Genomic DNA, 21,906 nt, shown 5'->3' on the forward strand with positions numbered 1-21,906 from the left:
TTGATGGATCATGGTGACTGGTGACATCTTCATCAGAAGAAAAGATTGCACTGTTGCAAATCGTGAGCATTCTGGATCTAAATGAATTTATCAAGTCACAAATAATTGAAACAAATTCTGCAGGTTTGGCAATATTGAAGACCAGGACCACAAGTTGAGAGTAGGCGAATCACAGTTGTTACAAAGCATCACATTTCAGTACCCATCGTTATTAAGCTTTTTATCAAGTAGGCGGCAATCTGAAAACAACAAAAGGCAACTGGCTTAGGCTATTTATAGCCTGGGGCAAAAGAAACCCATATTACATTATCAATCCATGAGAAATTTCACAATGAGGATTCTCATCCACGTAGTGCTAGAATTGATTTCTCAACGATCAATTGATCACACATTGGTGGTTAAGATACCAGCATTTTACAAATACTGAAATTTGTACATTCTCGATGCACTAGAATCTAGTAGGCTACAGCCCCATTGATATTCTATATAGATGATGCACAAAGTAAGAAGAGATTTATTAGTAGACTAACTTTAATCAATCTTTAGCATGCTATATGAAAATAGGCTACTATAGGCTAGCCCAGTGCTTTTCAACCTTTTTGTGCTCCGTTCGCACTTTTTTTTGTAAAATAAATTTCATTCGCACAAACTAATCGAAAATTGTTATACAAAAAGTAGATGAAGATAGGCCTACTTAACACCATTTTGTTCAGATGCGCAACAAATTGGCTACTATGTAGCCTAAGCTATCAAGTGTATCAATAAGAAGGCAACTTTTTTTGCTCGTTTTGCTTCCAATTATTTCACTAAAACCCTTCTCGGCCAAACAATGTTGTTGGGAATTTGTACAAAAACGTCTACTAGTGCTTGGATGGCCAGGTCTTAAAATCTGTTCTGCACTACTATCCAAAATACAGCGTTTTTTTCGCGAGTGAAAAATGCTTGCTGGCAGAAATCGTATTTGAGAGCTGACACAAAGGTCCCGCGAGGCTCCAGTCTGTTGAAAGGATAAAAAACTCACATGATTGTTGAGGCTTTTGCTTTATTTCTTTGGAACATAAGGTGCAAAACGATCGAGGAGAGTAGGCACATTAAAGCTCGCTACCTGATGATACTTTGCTCCAACTTCTGTCTCGCAAGTTTACGAGAAGAGCAAATAACTCACGATACTGTGCGTTCTACTCTTTAGCTCAATCTAACTTTAGAATTCATGACAGTTTAATAACGGTAAAGCAGCTTTTAGACTACCACCAAAATCTGAGTTTTTGTGACATATCGCGACCCGAGCCTTACCCATGAAAAGGAATTTATTTTAACATTACAATTGTATGCTACGATTTTAATGGCATGTATGACATACAGAACGCGCACACCACAATTCTACCCAACACAGCTCTACAAAACATGTCTGACGCAGGCGATTTCAAATTAGGGCGAATTAAATGCCTCTGCGTATCGCAGCTACTGTCTACTCGGATTGCAAGAACGGGACTATTCCGTGCAGACAACGGAACATATTCAATTCACCTGGAATGGTTTGGCCATCCAACATCGGTAATTTTTAGACCGAAGGTTTTGTCGCCGCTTATGTCTTCGGAACCGCATATTATCAGCGGTTTGTTCGCCAAAACTTTAGGCACTTCTTCGATATACGCCCGAGATCGAAACAGTGTTTCACGTAGCACCAACAAGTGCTTCCCATGACCACGATACAATTTTATAACCGTCAAAATATATTTTTTTTGCCTTTGGAGAGACAGATATTAGAGTTGGAGGTGGATTAGGGTCGAAGTTGGGGTTAGGGTATCCCAAGATTACGGTTGGGGACGGGGTATTAGGGAAGAGGAAGGAGTGATATTACGGTTGGATGTGGGTTAGGGTCAAAGTTGGGGTTAGGGTATCCCAAGATTAGGGTTGGGGAAGGGGGATATTAAGGTTGGGGGAGGGGTATAAGAGTTGGATGCGGGTTAGGGTCAAAGTTGAGTTTGGGTATCCCAAAATTAGGGTTTGGGAAGGGGAATATTAGAGTTGGGGGAGGGGGGTCTTAGAGTTGGATGTGGGTTGGGGTTAGGGTTAAAGTTTCCCCAACCCTAATTTCCCCCTCTCCCCCAACCCTACTCTTGGATACCCTAATCCCAACTTTCACCCTAACCCACATCCAACCCTAATCTCCCTCGTTTCTCTTCCCTAATACCCCCCTCTCCCAACCGTAATCTTGGGATACCCTAACCCCGACTTTGACCCTAACCCACATCCAACCCTAATCTCCCTCGTTTCTCTTCCCTAATACCCCCTCCCCCAACCGTAATCTTGGGATACCCTAACCCCGACTTTGACCCTAACCCACATCCAACACCAATATATCCATTCCACCAACCCTAATATCCGTCTATTCAAATGAAGAAAAAAATATTTTGACGTTTATAAATTTATATCGTGTTCATGGGGATACATTTACGGGTGTCATGGGGAGCACTGTTTTGATCTCGGGCGTATATCGAAGAAGCGCCAAACTTTACGTCTTCATGTGCCCCGACGCAAAGGGGTTGGCCTCGAAATGAATAAGTCTCATAGGCCTGAACTCGCTCGTTGCACACCACTACAGCCTACACTAGTTCATCCCAACGGTCTTCGACCATGTTTTCCAGAAAAAACAGTCGGACAAATCTTATCATGAATTCTCATGATAAAGCCACATTTAATGCGTGTCTCGCTTATTGGTTACGATATGTAGAAACGATCGCAGGATTTTTTGCAATAAATTCAATAAATATTACATACATATTAACATAGATATCTCTGGCACCGTGTGGACCCAATATTATACTCTTTGCGGTCCATACTTTAATAACCCTTGAAGGGAAGGGGTAAAAATTTGCGTTACAGTAACTTGCAAATGTGAGTCTGTAATGATGGTATTTCCTACAATCCTCGTGCCTCGCGCAAATCGAACAGTTATTTCGAAAATATGATGATTGCTTAGCGAAAGAAAGCAGAAAGTCAATTTGGCATAATTTTTCCAGCCTGTCGCAGGCTCAGACGGGCTGATGTATTGTAGCCTATGTCTGCCACTATAGAGATTGTAGAGATCTTATACTGCCACTACACCAGCTTCAAACCAGGCTTTTCGTTACGTAATAATTAGAGTGCGGGAATATCAATTCACTACGGCTTGTGAGAGCTACGGTGAGTGGTGCGTCGTATTAAGTTTTACAATTGCGTCACAACTACAAAAATTACACTGATCTTAAATTTCCTATTAGGTTTACTTGAATTATTCCACGTCAGAAAAGTTATCAATTAATCACGATTTTCATTCGCACTTGACCCGGACTTTCATTCGCACCATTCGCACCACCTTCGTCATTCGCACTGCAATTTTTTTCATTCGCACAAGTGCGAACCGTCACACAGGTTGAAAAGCACTGGGCTAGCCTATATTATGCGATATATCCTACTCTATTATATCCGTGCAGCAATACCAAGCTGTAAATCATGGAGCGAAGCATTCAGAAATATGTTTGACTGCGGAAAACGAACACCTGCTTTGGTCTACAAGAGTATTTGCAATTACATAAAAGATTTGATTGGTTTAGCAAGGATAAGTCTGCATCTGCAAAACCATGCCAACATGAGTTAGCACAAAATAACCTCCAGCCACGGCCACATGCACTTTAGCGGTATATCAAGACATTTTACAATGTTCGATTATTTGCAACGCATCTCCTATAAACGGCCGCATTAATGCAGAAAAATTTGAGTTTGATAAATAACAACACCTTCATAAAATACAAACAATATTCACTCCGCAGGCAATTTAGACACTATAGGTCAGGGCCGGCCAACCCGTGGCCCGCGGGCCACATGTGGCCCGCGAGAAGGTTTTGAGTGGCCCGCGAGTAATTTCCGAAATTTCTAATTTCATCAAAAATGGATTGCACAGATTGTGAACTTGCAAGGCCAACCAAAAATTTGATTAGTCCGGCCGCAACACTTGAGATGTGATGACTAAAATATCAGTTCCGACGCATTGGCAGATCCAACAGCCATTCACATATTGGTATATCTTCGTACACTACTATAAAGCAGAATAATTTGCGATAGATTCATCAAAGCTTGTCGCAACATGTTGTCACTTGATTTCTTGTTTTTAATATTGTTGTCCCTTTGTGAAAATGGAAGAACACCTAATGTAACAGATTGAGTCGAACTATATTCGCGATTACGAGACAAAGTGTCGTTCAATATATGCGACATTGCGTTTGCGCTCGCAGTAAGACCGTCGACTATGAAACTTAGGCACGAAATGATTGCCGCATGTTGGTCGCAGCTTTCGATATAGATATGTCCATGCGCCGAATAACCCAGTCCTCGCAAACTTAGCCCAGCGATATACAACATACCCGCAATATACCCAAGTGACAATATTATTGACCTATGAACTTCAAAAAATTTTCGCGCTTCGCGCGGCTAGTGGCCCGCGCAATATTTCGTCAGTCGAATGTGGCCCTTTGGCTGAAAAGGTTGGCCAGCCCTGCTATAGGTCTATACATTTTCTCACACTAATGTAAAAGTTGGAGACAACATTATTAACGATTAATTGATGAATCATTCTCACATATAATTATAAATTCTGATTTGATCAAGGGACTACAATCAACTATTAAGAATATTTTAATGATGAATTATCCATTCATATCGTGCATATTTCAGGGACATTAACTGCACTAATATGTATTTATTCCCGATATTCTGAGCTGAATGTTTTGGATAGCCAGATGCAGTACAGTTAAGGAGTAAATTGGTGAATCAATCAAGCAACAGCAAGGATTAAAAACGCTACAAAAGGAAAATCAATCAGTCTTGAGTACGGGTAACTCTATTTTTGAAGTACATTGACTTTAACCGTATTGAGCAAATCAAAGAAGTTATCGGCAGATTTATTTTCATTATTGCGTTTTTGAGGGGTAATAAACATGTTAACCAATAGTATAATAACTAAAGAGAATCACAACTTTGGGATTCATCTTGAATGAGAATGCCATGAACGGATAAACACCAAATCCTCATCATATAGAAAAGGATAGAACATGACCTACATCACAAGTTATTAAATTATTTGCCTGCATGTAGGCTACTTCCAAATTATTACGAGCTTCAAGAGTACAGTAAGAGAGTCATGAATTACCGAATACCTAAGATAGTCAATTCTTACTTAGTGACATTTGCTACCAACACAGAGAAGCAAAGTGAGAAGAGGATGCGACAGCCTATGAAAACCTTAACAAACACAGAATATTATGTTTTTAATATTATTATTCGTTTGTTATGATTTTCATCAATTCAAAAACACCAGAAGATTTGCGATACAATCAAAAGATAGGAAGGAGTCGAAACGAAATCATATGTGGTAGTCTTCCTCGATCAGACACAGCAGACCATGATAAAGTGTCGGAGTCCAAACGTTAGAAACGTATATTGCAATTGAGAATTTAGTGAACTGAGCCAACTGACCTCAATTTCGAGTGAATAAATTACTGAATAAGACTTCATTTAGGCTATTTAAACTCATAATCGCTATCTTACTCATCATAACAGCGGGTTTACATCTCGTCTGTGAACTACAACGACGCATATATCTCAAGAGGACCAGAAAATTAAGAAATTTGCCTCTGCCGCAGCACTTCGATAGAGTTGTTGACAAAACTCCTACATTGACCTTTAACCTGATGTGTTGTTCTTCTTGACGCGACTCTCTGGCACTATCTTTTGGTGTGACCATAAAAACTAAAGAGACATAAGACCATAGCTTTATAAAGGCTACGATAAGACTATAGATTGCTAACCTACGTAAGTTGGTAATTTATACGAAGGTGAATCGAGAATCGAGTATCTTGTTTGCTCTGGTCACGCGGCTACATAAAGAAATGTTGGTTGCTCTTGGTCAATTCGTACTTGTGAATATCATAGCCTTTATAAGAGCTAAATAATGTACGTGACTACTGATTTTCTACCAGAAATAGAGATATCTCCGTTTTCTATGCCCAGACTGGTTATCTAATCGTCTTTAACTGTAATTATATTCAAAACAAACATGGCACACAAAATAAGACCGTTGCAAATATACCGTAGTAGTGGAAAGCACTTAATGATATATATCATTGACATTATGTAGACCTCGGATCACTCTCCTTTCTCGAGTAACTCCCGGCCAATATTCGCAGACCTTAAAGTATATAATAGCATTATTCCACTATATTGCACTACTAGTGAGGGCTGTCTGATTTTGATGACCATTCGTTACCGCACAAGCTTTTTTCATTGTATCGCCATCTTGTGGTATTCCGATTTGATGAAATTGAAACTAGGATATTGATCTACAGTGGCCTACTCACCCCGTAACTTGCGAGTCTACTACTGCAAGCTTGAATGCTCTCGCCGATCAAATGCCCAAAGTGCTTGGATTGGCGGCATACAACAGCCTTTGTGTCAATGCCGCGAAATAATATTAATGGGTGCTTCTATTGATTTTATACGCTAAAGACACTTAATGTACAAACATAAGACACAATGCGATGTAATGAAAGATAGATGAGTGTCGAAAACCCTATAAGTACGGTCTATCAATCTATTCTAACCTCTGCCCCGCTCTGCCCGATGAAACATTGTAGCCATATGTAACGTATGAAACATATGTAGGCTACAACACACGCGCTTCGCCGTCATCCGATAACCATATGTTCCGCACGAAATTGACTATAAGAGAGCGCATCGCTCTATCCCTTATGACAGGGATTCACGAAGTGTATAAATTTGGGTCGCTTCGCGCGATCTCCTGTGCTTGGTTTGTACTGTGTCACTGTTATTGAGTATTATAGCCAATAAGCGAGACACCCTGAAAAGTCGTTACTACAATGGAGTGGTCATGAAAATGTGCCGACCTTTGTATTACACAAATTGGTTTGATGTCATGATAAGACTTGTCTGACACATTATGGTTTCTCTGCAAGGTCAATTGGTTGTCTGCGCCTTCTGTATTTCATATAGCCTATGCCCAATGCCCATAAATACGTAGCATACTGACATTAAAAATGCATTCGTGACGATGCGTGAGCGTGACGCTTCGGTCGCGAGATAAAGTAAAACTCAGATTTGGGTCGCGGCGTAAAAAGAACCATACTGCCTTATGACATGACGAATCACGACTGTGGAACAGCATTTTGCCGGGAATCTGACAGTCGTGGAGCGTGTTCAATGTCCACATGCAAGTCAAAATACTAGCAGATTCTATACTGAATAAATATTGGTCATCGCTCCGGTTTGCCGGATCGCGAACGATTGGACACATCGACGCCGACTACCGAACCTTCATCCCACTTCATCGCCTTTCCATTTGTTATCTTCTGATACTTTTCATTCAGACTGTGCATGCCTTTTACTTATATTAGGGTTACCATATTTTGGAATAGGGAAAGAAGGACACTTTTTCAAAATTTTCAAACTGAAAATACTGGAGTAAAATCCGGAAAAAATGGTAAATTTTCCACGATATTGTGGTTGGTTGGCAAAAAAAAAAGAAAAAAAGTCAATTCATTTTTTTCACACTTTACGTTGGTTGCTAAAAAATAGGTCGTCGCTTTCGTTCGAACCACGAATTTCCTATTTAGCGTCATTTATGCCCATTTTCACTCGACTCTATCCACATTCTTAGCTCTAAAAGCTGTGAAGGAGGACGAATTACCAAAAAGGAGGACATTTTCAAAAACCTGAAAAAGGAGGACAAAGGAGGACGTATAGTATGTAGTAACCCTAACTTATTTGTTCTAGGCTAAACGCTGAAGTGGGTTTCTGATTAAAAGATTACTCCAAGTCATTTCAACTCCTTCCTATATCTTTTCATTGAATCCCAATCATGCGTTACTTTGAATTGATAAAAAACAATAATAAATCGAACGTGATGCCGCCAATACCGCGAACTGGGTCATCATCATCAACAATAATAATTTTTTTTTCAAATCAATACACTACAAGATTGCGGTACAATGAAAAGGTGAGAGTGCCGAAACGACTTGGAGTGGTCTTTTAATCAGACACCTAATTAGCCTAAAGCATGCAAATAAGCGGCATGCACACTGGTTTTAAGAAAGGATAAGACCAAAGGAAGGTCTCTCGATAGAGTTATCAACTACGCCAACTTCCATTATAAATATATCAGTAGGCTTACCATATTTCGGAAATGAAAAAAGAGGACACTTTTTCAGAAATTTCAGACATGCAAAACTGGAGAAAAATTCTCAAAAACCGGTAAATTTCACCCGCTTCATGATCGGTTGACTAAAAAAAAAAAAAAAAAAAAAGGTCATCACTTCCGCTCAGAGCTCAAAAACACGTTTTTCACTCCTCATTGCTAGGTGGATGACTAAAAAAAAAAAAAAAAAAAAATAAAAGGTCTTCATTTCGCTCAGAGCTGAAATCACCGCTTTTCCCTCCGAAATACCCGCCGGAGCTTCACTTCTGCGCTAATTTGCGGCATATCACTCGCAATTTCCTCTATATCTGACCTAAATTTTCAAAAAAGAGGACAAAATCTCAAAAAAGAGGACAAAAGGGCGTCCTCCGAGGACACTTTCAAAAAAGTCAAAAAAGAGGACAAATCCTCTTAAAAGAGGACGTATGGTAAGCCTAATATCAGCCTTTTGTCAATGCCGCGAAATCCCAATTATTCGTCGTACCATTGAAAACCTGACCGCATTGACATCATCTGGTCAACGAAATTTTAACGCTAAAGATGCATGACAAATACCCAGGCATTAGGCTACTGGACTTGAGCATGCCCTTAAGTCCGGAGCAGTCACGTCACAGTCATAGTCGTCGAGCATTTCCACATTCAGGTCGAAATATACTAGCATTTTATACTGAATACTTTTACCTGACCACGAACTGACATATGACTTCAATCACATGTCACCTTGCTACTAGTCCTTGTGTATTATTTCCTGTCACTGTTCATTCAGTGTGCAAGCCTCCTATTTACATCGCCTAGAGGCCCAGGTGGTGTTTGATTTCAAACACTACCCTAAGTCGTTTCGCCACCTCCCTATATATTCACTGTATCTAAGTTTTGTGGAGAGAGAGAGAGAGAGATATGGTATTCTTTTTCGCCTGCACCATCGAGATGCTTCTGACGACGGAGATGCGATACGGCCTTTATACTAAGGTCATCTAGTCTGCACCCCCGGCTTTTTTCTCCTCCATGCTGCCGTGATTGCTGAGCGCCTAGCGGGATAGCCGCGGATACCAGTTTTCGAGTCTTTGGTCTGACCCGGCCGGGGATCGAAACCCACGACCTACCGATCGAGAAGCCGGACGCACAACCATTACACTATCTAGCTCGGTGGGGCTTGTAATGACAAAATTCTCAATAAAACTGATACTGATACTGGATGTGAATATCCACATTCAAGCATATTCTACCGAATGGATGCCTGTATGTGCTCGAGATTGTCGAACTCCAATCTGACCTATCTATATCGCGTACCTACACGCCACTTCATTTTATTCTCTTGTCCTATTCCAAGTGATGTTTTGAAGTGATGAAATAATGAATAAAGTGAATTGAAGTTCGATGAATTTCACTGTACTGTAGAGCGCAGGGCGGATGTTTGTAGAATGTAGAGTAGAAATATCAGAAATACTGATATCCAGAGATGAGCAGATTCTCAAAATTCGGTGTCAGAATCCATCTGACACTTGAAATCCTGCTAATTTTGCGTATTTTAATGGAATGATGCTGCCTAAATCATATTTCCAATTGATTTTAAAATCCCGATCCAGTCTAATCGACCAAATCCTGGCTGCTCCTGCTCCAACTCGCGATCACTCGGTATCTTGTTATTTCGAGGCACCTCATTCAGCAGGCATCATGATGGTTGCCGCGGCAACCAAACAAATCGACATTATCATCATTTGGCGAACGGCGAACGCTTGCTGGGTTTCAGGATTGAGGTCGATTTTGATTAAGCTCAGTAACAGTTTCGATTTCGTCAACCAAAGTTCAACTTTTGCTACAGTATCGACCACGTCACCGGTGTTAAATTTCGCTTTTGTCTTCTAGGTGTATGTATGGGGTTATCGGTTTACATTTGTTGTGAAAACTGATATCCTTACGTGTGATCACATTACAATTTCTCGCGCTTTTCGCCGTGATATCATATACGTCATACGTATGGATGAAAACGATAAAAATATGGATAAAAAGCACGAGAATACCGAATTGTGTTGCTTTAACTGAGTGTTATCGATATTTGAAATTTTTGACTCAATTTTTAAAAAACCACATACAACAACCTTATAGGACTTTAAATGAGCTTCTGCTATATATATGTGTCGTTATATATCAAGCAATCGCTATGACATGGTCACATCCGATGACAGATGAAATTCTTCACTTCAATAACTTCTATGATAAAATTGCATTCATATATAATCACTTGAAAATATGTTTGTATAATTGTATATGCATTCCATGCAGCCAAATGAATTAATTCCTCATACTGTGTATTGACGGTTTAAAAATCCATTTCAAAACCATGCCGTTCGGAAATTATTCGTCAGAAGTCAGCGATGCTGATCTTGAAGGATTCGGTATGAATTTACGATTTCAATTGTAAAATGCATCGTCAATAAATTGATAACTTTACAGCTGAATCCGAGTTGGAAAAGCTTCAGAGGAAGTATCGCATTATGGAAGGAGATAGACAAGCGTACACGCTGGAATCTCAAGATTTGATACGTCGTCAGCTGTAAATAATATCACAGTTATGCTTACCGAATCCTAACTTAACTCTGCTCCCTTGTGCATTCTCAGTGCTGAAATTGAAAAGCTGCAAAGTGAGAAAACGGAGTTGATGAAGAACCTCAGTCTTGCCGAGAGCAAATGCAACCAGGATAAAGACAGAACAAATAGTACTGATTTACAGAAGCTTTTGGATGAAAAAGGTTGGATCAAAATCCTTTTGATAAAATAGGAAATGACTAATCATTTCATAACTCCTCATTCTGACTTCCAAAGCTATAGCCCAGTGGTTCCCAAAGTGGGCGCCAGCGCCCCCCTGGGGGCGTTCGTGAGCGTGAAGGGGGCGCTGGCCACGAAATGGGCGATTGGGGGGCGCTGGCGCTAAAGGTGGGGCGGTAGGGGAGCGCTGAGAGAAAATGGGGCGGTGTAGGTTTAGAAGACAACTGCTGCGTAGTGTTGAAACTATTGATAAATAAAGCAGCTAAATTCGCAGTAAAAATGCGGAATCGATTCAGCCAGGGTAATTTAGGGTCATCCGTCTATCTATTCAGCTGTACCGGAAAAGTCAATTGTTACTTCACAATGTTGAACCTGCCCATCAATGGACTAATTTAGCAGACGGCAGTATCCTTGAAAAGCGTGGTTCACTGTGTGTTGTGAGAATTTGAGCAGGTATTGCTCACTGCAAGGTGTGATGGCATTACAGAAACTGCCTTGCGTGATTTTACTTTGTCTCAAACGATCGTGGATTTACCACAGTGCCGCGACCGTGGCCTTCGACACAGCGTTTCTGGTTGCGAGAAACGATATCGCTTCCACTTGACGGGCATATTTTCCAAAATTTATGAGTAGAATATATCCGTTCTTGGTAATGATGAACCTGATAAAGGTTAAAATGGCACTGTCTGGATTCAATGATAATCCCGTGATATTTCACCGTAATTTGATGGAGAAACATAAAGCAATCAACTCAGTAAATTGCACGAGGATATGGTGATTTTATTCCAGGATATATTCCAATAAGAAATTCTCTCCGGATATTCAATCCATTCTGTGAAGTTTATGAGCATGAAATGATTGGGGAGCTGATTACATTGCAGTGTAGAACAAGTTTGAGTTCTACCCGAAGTTCAGTATCTCCAATCAATCGTTCTGGATACACAATTGAATTAAATAGCAATACTCTCACTGGAGTCGGTTAGAGTTTTTCGTCATTGCCCGTCCCCGCTCATATTTGATAGAACGTGTTTTAAGTGCTGTGATAAGGTGATAAGGCTCACAGCAGAAATCGACTTGACAGTACGGGACGTGAGCCCTGGAGATTTTAGAATAAGATTGTTCTTACTACGACTCCAACCCAATTTGTCGAGGATGATGATAATAATACAACAGCTTCATCCGTCTCATTATAAGCTGTAATAAATGCAGAACAACTTTCGTTTTATCATTTAGGCGTGGTGTGAGGGGGGGTGTCGGGGGGCGCTGGCACTTTATTCGTTGTCCAGGGGGGCGGTAGCTAAAAAAAGTTTGGGAGACACTGCGTATAGCCTTTCCAAACCTGGCTAGAACTTGCCAGGGTGCGCACCCTGAGACACTCATGCCACAAGTGTCATACGAGATGATTGTCAATGCATGCCAGATCATTAGACACACAGGATAAGTTATAGCCACTTCTTAAAGTAGCCTAGCTAAGAGATATTTATGAAATTTTTAGTCATGATTCTCGCTAGATCCCAGCCCATCGGCCATGGTATTGTTCGCCATTTAATATGGTACCGATACTTCAAGCAAATCTGTCATAAACTAGTGGTCGGTGAAAAGATTGTACATTTTAGCGTAGCGATCAAGATCATTAATTAAAATTGAAAGAGAATCAAAGTTAATCCCTTTAATCGAAACATGTGTGTTACTGCCTTATTATGCACCGTTTACTAAACTTATACTGTATGAGATGAAATCGATTTTCAACTTTGAACATTGGTCTATTTTTAACAGCGGGCCGCAAAAAATTTTCATTTTGAAACCGCAAAAAAGGTTGCAGACCCCTGCCATAAACCACGATTGAATCTGACTTGCATTACTCATAAACCGTTTTATCTTGTTCTTGATTTCATCTACTCTCCCTCTTTAACTTGAAAGTTGATCCTTGAGTAGATACGGCTATTTCGCTCAGCTGTTGTGACAATTTCACTCGCAATCAAGAGATGCGCACATACATATCCAGAGGTGGTCAGTAGCTAACAAAGTAGATCTACTTTTTTGATGTACTCAAGTAGATTTCGCCTACTTGCAATATTTACGCAAGTAGTTATGCTCTTAGACTACTTTCACTTCCACTTGATCACTTTTTTAAGCAAAACTAGTTTTTACTCTATGGATTTTGTGAAGTTTGCATCACTATGTGTGATATAGTTATAGCAACTGTGTGAAATATCTCCATTATCACAGAAACTGAATATGTTTTCAAAAATTGCAGTCACTGTAACATCATTAGTTATTTTGCTTTAGTCGTGAAGATCCATATCCCGCAATTTTGAAAGTAGCCACAGCTGATTAACTGCCAAAAGTATACTGAGACCAAAACTACTTTCTTGTATACTTTTCAGACCTTTTCTACTTCTACTTGAAGTACTTTTGAAGCGTCTTGTAAATTGCTACTTCTACTTGTAATTGAGTAGTAATTTACACTTTTACTTCAATTTCTACTTGAGTATCCACCTAAGCTGTGGAGTCGGAATCGTGGAGTTAGACTCGTAGCTTCATTTAATTTTATCTCGTTAGAATCGGAGTCACTGAACATTTGTAGCACTCCTTGAAGTCGGAGTTTGCTCTGACTCCAACTCCATTTACTTTAAAATCGAACCAATTTTACAAAAAAATGCCGTTGCTGCTACAGAACTTATCAAATTTTTACGTTTTCGAATCATCACAAACTTAGTGTATTTCTGTGAGTACAGTTTTCATCATTTCTGCAAACCATACATGTTTCAAAAATGTAATGGAGGTATAATTTTCCCTGTAGATTTACAAAAATGTCAGAGCTCTGTGACGAAATTCCTTTATTTTGAAGACACTTGCGAACGAGAAATTATCGAGGAGCGACAAATCCAGGAACTTCTCGACGAGGAGATCAAGACTTGGGAGCGCAAGGTCGACGAGCAAAGGGTCTCGATGGGAGGAAGCGAGGCGACTCGTTCCTTTGCGCAAAAGACCCAGAAAAGGATGAACGTGTTGGAGGGACGACTGCACAGAGTACGTGTTCAATGCGATCATAGTTTCCCACATATCTGAGTACATAATCGTGCAGAGGTAATCGAAGTAGCCATTTGTAATTTGGGCGGGGCAAAATCAAGTACGTGAGTGATTCGATTTCGAGTCGAGTTATGGTCTCAGGACAGAAATAGTGATTTGAAAATTCAGCTACATGCCTTTTTCTGCCACAAAGTAAATAAAGTCAGTAATAATTCATTTAAAATAATTTGAAAGTTAACTGTTTTATAGCGTATTGTGGCAATCCTATTCCGGAATGTCGTTTTGATCAATATTTGTAGGCTATTCATACTAATGCCAGTAGGCGAACGTGGATTTCAGATTGATAGTCCGTACTTGGTCGTTTCGACATCCTCGTATATGTTCATCACATCACGATGTGTTCTGTGTACTGCATTGTTTGTCTTGAGCGGATGGATATAATAGAATCGTTGCTTAGGAATATGATTGTGCGACGTGTTTTGATTGACCCGTCATAGTTTCAGGGATTTCATGAGTTGAAGAAAGGATAGAAACTACATTTCTTGTTGACAAAATAACTCTTGTCGTAACGGGGCATGTAATTTCGTCACACGAAAAAGTCGACTCGCACTACTCGACTCGAATTCAAATACTTGAATTGATGTGCCCAGCCCTATTCAAGATACTCGGAAATTTAATTGCAATTATAAGTTAAGCTAGCAATTTTTGAGACATTCCAACGGTACCTCAAGTAAAAGTAGAAAATGGAAGGTCTAAAAATTACTCAAGTAAGTCAATTGATACTAGGCGTAGCAGAATTCTGTCTATAAATCGCCCGCAACAGTTTTCAAAATTGCAAGACGCATATTCGCAACAAACGCAAATGACTAATGGCATTACGAACAATTTTCTAAATTATACTATGTTACTTCTGTGACAATTTCACTCATAACAGTGATGCGAATCTATGCAAACACTACTTCTATCTCACAAAATCTTGAACGCAGTAAATTAGCAGTTTCACTTCAAAATCTGTCAAAGTGTAAGTGATGGTAGTCTACACACTTGGTCTTTTGTACGGTGAGTGCAAGAAGACAAAAGTAAAACTATTTCATTTCTGACCACATCTGAACGCATGAAACGACCATGTAATCATAAATTTTGCAGGCATTATCCAAGTATAATATCGGCCTCACAAAAAATGCGTCGCTGAGGGATCACATACAGACACTGCGAATAGAGAAAAGTCGATTCCAGCAGTTGTATAAGAGGCTGGAAAAGGTAAATTTCAGTAGAATCATACTGAATTGGTTATGAGCGCATTTTAACCTGTTTCGGGCAGGAATTGAAAGATCTGAAGAGAGAGATCGGGCAAGTTATCGAAGCATCCACGCTTGCGTACGATCAGCGGGACGAGTCGCAAAACAAAATCTTACTTCTACGCGATAAATCAGAGAAAGACCTGCAGCAGTTTAATGGCGAGATCAAGGTGAGTGGGACAATACGTTTGTTCTCCGAGAATTATCGACGACAAAATGAAATAACCAGTTTCTGAGTCACTGGTGCTTGCTATAGACCAGGGGCGGCCAACCCGTGCCCTGCGGACCACATGTGGCCTGCGGTAGGTTTTGAGTGGCCCGCGAGGTAATTCTCGAAATTAGTTATAATATCAAAAAATAAATTACCCAGGTAATTTATTGTAAACGTGCAAGGCCAACCAAAAATTTGATTAGCCTGACCTCGAAATGCGGGATGTCGATGACTAGAATATTAGTTCCGATTCATTGGCGAAACCAGGGGCCAGCCACGTTTTTCGTAGATCTTTGTATATGACCATGAAGTAGAATATTTCGTGGCAGATGTATTTGACTTGATACTTTTCTTAGCGCTTTGCGCGATTTATAATCCAGTCCTTGCCAAATCAGCACAGCGGTATACAGAGGCGACCCGCAATGTATGCAAGTACCATTACTATCGACCAAATTCATTCATTACCTTGGAAAATTTTTTGCGGTTAGCGCGTCTATGGCATTAATGTAAACTGGGTTTTAATAACATAATTGTTATCGATTTTGATGCATAGTAATTTATGTCTTGTTTTCACTGTTACCTTCACTCTTATTGGATGACGAAGAAAAGGTCATCAATATTCAAGTGGCCTGCGCAATGGTCCTCAAGTCTCATGTGGCCCTTTGGCCAAAAAGGTTGGCTACCCCTGATATAGACAGACATATCTTTATTCAATTCGCAATATTTTGAACAACACTATAATAAAAATGGTAGATGGGTGGTAATCTGGTCAACTGCAGTTATGAAGTGATATCACCGTATGCCAAATTACCTCATCCATAAAGAATTGGCAATTGTGCAATTTACATTGTCTCATACAATATCTATGTTGCCTAAAGTCAAAGGACGATCGACACTGATATTTATCAACAGGAACTGCAAAGGATTATCGACCACGACAAGGCTCTCCGAAATTTCATGACAGTAAAAAGCACTACTAGGAGTGCAGAAGAAAACCTTAACCAGCAAGGTATTTTACCGTAATTTTTTTTAATACTATCTGTACAAAATACCATGCTCTGGAGTTTTTTTTGTTGTTGCTTAAACCTATTCGATATGTGATCAGTCTTCTTATGGACAAGCATTTGTGGAAGTAAATTTGCTTATTGGAAGTGTATTCAATTATGTTGAGTAATATTGCTTTTAGAATCAATATTATTCAATGTCTGTTTCAGGGAAGCAAATGAAGAAAAGAGGAGATGGAAGACAAAGCATTGAATCGTTTGAGATCGCATTCCGTCAAATTGAAGAAATAACCTCTGAAACGGACATTGATATCTTGGTGGAAAAGTTCATACAAGGTGATGGGTACAATTAGTTCATTAAGGAAAGGAAAGGGCGTATTTTTGTCCTTGATGTTTTTGCGGCATATTCACCTACTCATGATATACATACATACGATCTGTGCATATACATACCATGATGTGCATATGCCGCTGGACAAGGAAGGTGCAGATGTAGCCTTATACGGCTTTCTAAGTCTTGCACCACCCCTCCATGCTATCCTAGTAATGCATCAGAGCCAAACCGGGAAGTCATGGATACCAGTGTTACTAATCAGGTCTTTGGTCTGACCTGGCTGGGGATCAAACCCACGACCTACCGTTCAAGAAGCCGGACGCTTCACCATTAGGCTACCTTGTCTTAAATCAATATCATGTTGAAATTGATCCAAATGCTACTTGCTACGTGACAAAATCGAAAATGTATAAATAGTTTTGGTTCAAAAACTGTTGCAGTAAAAGTAAATGTCCGTAAAACTAGATGTGTTTCATGGATTGAAAGTGTAGTGGTCGGTGCCACGATTTGTTTCTGTCTAGCTGTACTGACCATCGACGGCGCCAAACTTTCTTATCTTGAGAACACAATACATGCAGGTTCAAGGGGCCTCCATCATTATTATTATACAGTAGCCAATTACTGCGTTACGATCTTATGACAGACTCCAATCAATAGCTATTCTTGCAGGCAATGAGCTACGCAAAGACTGTTTCAGTCAGTAACTTGTAACTTGCCTCTAATACAACCAAATACTTTAATCAAGATCTTCACTTGCGTATCTTGCAATGAGTGTTTGCTCTGACCGCCAGCGAAATTGCAATTCAATTGAAATAAATGCTTCTCTCAACAGAAACGTAGCCCACTTCAGTATCTTTCAAGTAATTTTTACTTGACAACTTACCAGGAACGATCAGCCATAGTTTTGTGTGGAACGTGTTAGTTCTCACGGCCTTGTTCTAAGTAGTGTGCAAGGATCTTTGAACATTCTATTTTTTCTCATACATTCTCTCATATATTCCAGTGGAGGACAGTAACTTTGCACTTTTCAACTACGTCAATGAGCAGAATAACGAGATAGAGAGGATTCGCGATCTTATCGAGCAGGTGGAAGGATAATAATTGGCGTTAAACACGCGATTGCAAACTATAACGCTTGAAACGTTCCACAGATTCAGCAGAAAATCGACGATTTCAAATCCGAGGAAAATCGCTTGGAAGAGGACCATAAAGCTATTCTATCAGATCTCGAAGAATCGACCAACGGCGCTCTTGAGGCGAAACAATACAGCAAGCAAAGGCTCAAAAGCACGATCAAAATACTGGAACAGCTGAAGCAAGGTGGTACAGCCTTCGCATTAATAACTCATGAGTGCATTACCATGTGTATTCTCTCCTCAAATTTTAATTATCGATTTTGGACTGGAATGACTCAATTACATTCATGTTCATTACGATTATTGGACATTGATTGTTAATATTGTATTGATCGGTTTTGTTCATTCTTTATTGATTTCCTGTATACTCATGAGTTATTTATAACACACATATTGTGGTTGTATTGATGTTCTTGTGCAACTGTATTTTGTATACCTTGCCCTATTAATTCTGCCAATGCCTATTATAGGCTCTCCACACTCCATTCCTCTTTTTAAATTTATCAAAATATTACAAACTGCACTTGCTATATTGAAGACAGATCGATTCCACGTTCTGCTGAAACAACTCTTTCTGTTGCAGGTATATCTTCGCTTTTCCACAAAATCGGATGCGACGGCCAGTTGCTGAATGATATGCTTGGGAGTGAAGATGGGGTCAAAGATGACAACGTGATGCAATACCTTGGCTTGGTGGAACAGAAAGCTAATGAGCTGCTAGCGGCGCAAGCGTATATTGATTCTCAGGTAGGGGACAATTCGAAATTAGGAGATTTTAGTTGCGTCATCTTGACTTCGCGATCTAATCGTTCTCAATCATTAGGATCTTGACCGGCCTTACAACGCCCAGGAACATGCTCGTATCATGCTTGGTCAAGCACCTACGACACCGGTGCAACCGCTTTTGATATCGCCTCCGTCGACTGGGTGGGTAGAAATTTTGAACATGTGTCCTCAGCACGACACTTGTGTTACGTCTCGCAGCTACATACAGCATTTCATTCAAGAATATCGTATGGTATCATCGGCATCAAATGCAGAGGCCAAATTATATATCTCATGTGTCATAAGGTGCATCATGGCTCAAGACCAGTCCAATATGAGAAAGGGATAAGTTAGAAATCAAGAACTGTGACCATTTCACAATCTATGTGATTGAACGTTATAGATTTCATCACTTCAAATGCCTCGTGTGCTGTATGCACTGTGCCTCCAGTAATACCAATTACGAACGATTTAGGGTTTTGCAACGACAAACCTATTTGAGTTAGGGTTTGTTCTATTCAATATCCACGATGAACAGTATTAGTTTGGGAGCTTGGAGAATTTGTTATCACATGAAATTAGTATATTTAAATAAGTTATATTATATAATGTAGGAATTGAAGAGACAGCAGAAAGATGGCTGTGCGTTAGCTGCGTAGCTGGATTATCATTCGAGACACTTTTCCTACCAAGTAGCCGAGATATGCCAGCAGTCGCTTATGTTAGCAGTTAGCAGTTGTTCAATGCAACGAGTGCACGAGCTCCGAATGCCGAATTGTATCTGACATTTATTTGCATTTTAGTGACTTGAGACAGAGAGCGAAACAAAATAAGCTTCTTGCGTCCGTCCTTGACCTGAGGTAAGTATCGTCGCATGTAATTAGAAGGCAGAGATAGAATAGCAGTGAGGTTGGAAGTCGCAAAGTTTGTACGAATTCGCCCAGGCATTTATTTACTTGGAGTCAAGATTTCAGAAAATATGTTCGCTGAGTCTCTATTCCAGTATTTCGTTAGTAATTTTTACCGATTCTAAGCGTCGCAGTATTGCAACTGAACGCACGAAGTTTTCAAAAGTCCAGTTTCGAACATGGTCACGCGGAGATGGCATAGTATTTTTGTCCTTGACAGACCGCTAGGTGTGGCCTTATCCTTCAGTTATGCGGGAAGGTAATCAAGGATTGATTTGAAAATTGCAAGTAGTTTAAAAACAGCATGACAAGTACTCGGAAGTGTTTAGTTGAGATTGAAGAATGTAGCTGAGATAACATCTATAGTAATTATAATAGATCATGCTATAAGAATGCATGATAAGCTCGTAATGTGCGTGTATGGTGACTTATCAAGTCGGATTAGATAGTGTCTATACTAATGTGGCTGACGTAAAGCCTGTCTAGAGACCATCGTGACTTCGACTATGAACAGATTTGGAAGTATCCAACCCAATGATGATGACGTTCTGACGTAACTATTGAAAATCCTAGATGCCGGAAATCGCAGATATTATTGTTCTAGCTCCATTACCGCCTATGACTATATGGTAGCGCTGTTAGCACAGCAATTTCCCACGCGTGATGTTTTAGTTGAATTGAATATGCGTGATCGAGACACTACCTAGAACACGCCATAACGAGTATTCATCTCGTAATCTCGCCATCGCAATATCCAGCTTCAGAGACTCGGAAAATGATGACCAAGAAGGCCTGACCGATGACGAATCGCGGCCTCTCACGCAGGAAGAACTCAAAAAGAAAATAATGAAAAGAGTAAGTACTCGCCTATCGTAGATATGGTGGAGCTAAGTATTCGCTTTAAGCAAGCTTTTCATATCCTATGCTTTTCTGTAGGTGGCGAAGAAAGAGGCTTCGGCCACGAAAAGGGGTTTCACGTACGATCTGTCCGCAGCAAACAAAAACAACATTGGATAGCCAATGACCTAAGAGCCACAGAACTCGAAATGCTACCGCCTTCAAACGAAATATCAGTCATTACGGAAAACGTAACTCTTCCAGCTCATGTAGCCTACTTGATGATAGGACGTTCATATACACAATGGATGCTGTAATTACTATAGTTTACTGTTAGTTCACCTTATAACGTTACCTGTTGTTTTCGCCTTCTTTACTTTACCTAATGTGTTAGAGATATCAGAGGCCTTTTGGTGTATCGGAAGGCAGGTACCGCTACGTGGATAGTGGAGCCTACGTCGGTCAGACGCCAAAGTTATATCATCGCCACCAAATTCCTACCACATCAGCCGTGCTGGAATTCTAGTCGTCTGTGGTAGCGGTGCGTCACCTAGCAGTGGAATCTACACAGCTGCGGTGATCCTTTTACCTCCCAAAGATTATACCTGCTTAGAACCCTAATAGAGAAATTTTTTCCATGTGGATGTCTTTCGCTGGTCAATTATACTATCCTTTTGGAACCATTTCTTTATTATGTGTTTGGTTTCGGGGTTTTCGTTGACGAAGGAGGTAGACACGACAATGACGACATGCATCAGTACGAGGTCATGCAGAATCTGGCGCAGGACAGAAATAACTTGGCACTACGAAATGGGTACGAAATGCGCATTCCCATTGCGTCAAGACAGGGGTTTCCAACCGGTTACACGTGAAATATTTCTGCAATCGCGAATATGCCAAAAACCACACCAAGAAATGCTGAGTGCGTCGGCTTCTCAATTCCAATCAGGTGTATTTATAGCATACGTTGAAAAATTAAGTTTTCAACGAACGGTAACGGTATGCGGTCCGTGAGTTAATTTGCATCGAACTACGCCTTCAAGTCTTATCGGCCTAATGTTTCAATTAATTAAAGTGAATTCAATTCAATTCAATTAGTAAATTAAATTTCAGCTGCATTGAACGAATAACGAGCCCATGAAACATGCTCTTGAAATTGCCTCGGCGGGATCCCATTGCGCCAACCTAGTCAGGAATGTTATCAGTATTCATACGGGATAAGCATTTCAAAGATGGAATTTTCAAGATATAACTGAAATAGTTGCTTCTTTAGGTTTAATATCTACATGGTCTTTAGACCTACCCTGATATCGGCACAAATTCTCGACCGCATCCAAGATGTTAGGCTACCCCAAAACCTTGATAT

The 21,906-nt window shown here is 40.1% G+C and overlaps 2 protein-coding genes across 3 annotated transcripts in view; one reads left to right on the forward strand and one right to left on the reverse strand.

The window, feature by feature from the left end:
* LOC145455490 (guanine nucleotide-binding protein subunit beta-1-like) overlaps positions 1-17,629 on the reverse strand; it is a 52,261-nt gene extending 34,632 nt beyond the window's left edge. The window contains exon 1 of the mRNA XM_080333472.1: positions 17,614-17,629. The gene's annotated coding sequence lies outside the window, so the exon portion shown is untranslated. The remainder of the gene's footprint in view (positions 1-17,613) is intronic.
* LOC145455488 (coiled-coil domain-containing protein 63-like) lies at positions 10,524-21,223 on the forward strand. Of its 2 annotated transcripts, XM_080333469.1 has the most exons (15): positions 10,524-10,644; positions 10,703-10,802; positions 10,868-10,998; positions 13,866-14,047; positions 15,194-15,307; positions 15,369-15,515; positions 16,469-16,565; positions 16,771-16,896; positions 17,898-17,980; positions 18,046-18,214; positions 18,614-18,777; positions 18,854-18,957; positions 19,599-19,655; positions 20,462-20,558; positions 20,640-21,223. In XM_080333469.1, the coding sequence occupies exons 1-15, from the start codon at positions 10,590-10,592 to the stop codon at positions 20,718-20,720; spliced, it is 1,707 nt and encodes a 568-aa protein (XP_080189595.1). In that variant the 5' UTR covers positions 10,524-10,589; the 3' UTR covers positions 20,721-21,223. The 2 variants fall into 2 exon arrangements, with proteins under 2 accessions (XP_080189595.1, XP_080189596.1); XM_080333470.1 differs by lacking the exon at positions 19,599-19,655.
* Positions 21,224-21,906: the final 683 nt, after the last annotated feature.

Source organism: Botryllus schlosseri, chromosome 14, assembly GCF_051294905.1.
Source record: "Botryllus schlosseri isolate E-star chromosome 14, Bs_hap1, whole genome shotgun sequence".
NCBI lineage: Eukaryota > Metazoa > Chordata > Ascidiacea > Stolidobranchia > Styelidae > Botryllus > Botryllus schlosseri.

Excerpts from the sequence above, each read along its gene's own strand:
- LOC145455488 (XM_080333469.1), top strand. The coding sequence starts at position 10,590 with ATGCCGTTCGGAAATTATTCGTCAGAAGTCAGCGATGCTGATCTTGAA. Across the intron at positions 16,897-17,897 it reads GGTGGAAAAGTTCATACAAG|TGGAGGACAGTAACTTTGCA; the intron begins GTGATGGGTACA and ends CATATATTCCAG. Across the intron at positions 20,559-20,639 it reads AAAAGAAAATAATGAAAAGA|GTGGCGAAGAAAGAGGCTTC; the intron begins GTAAGTACTCGC and ends GCTTTTCTGTAG.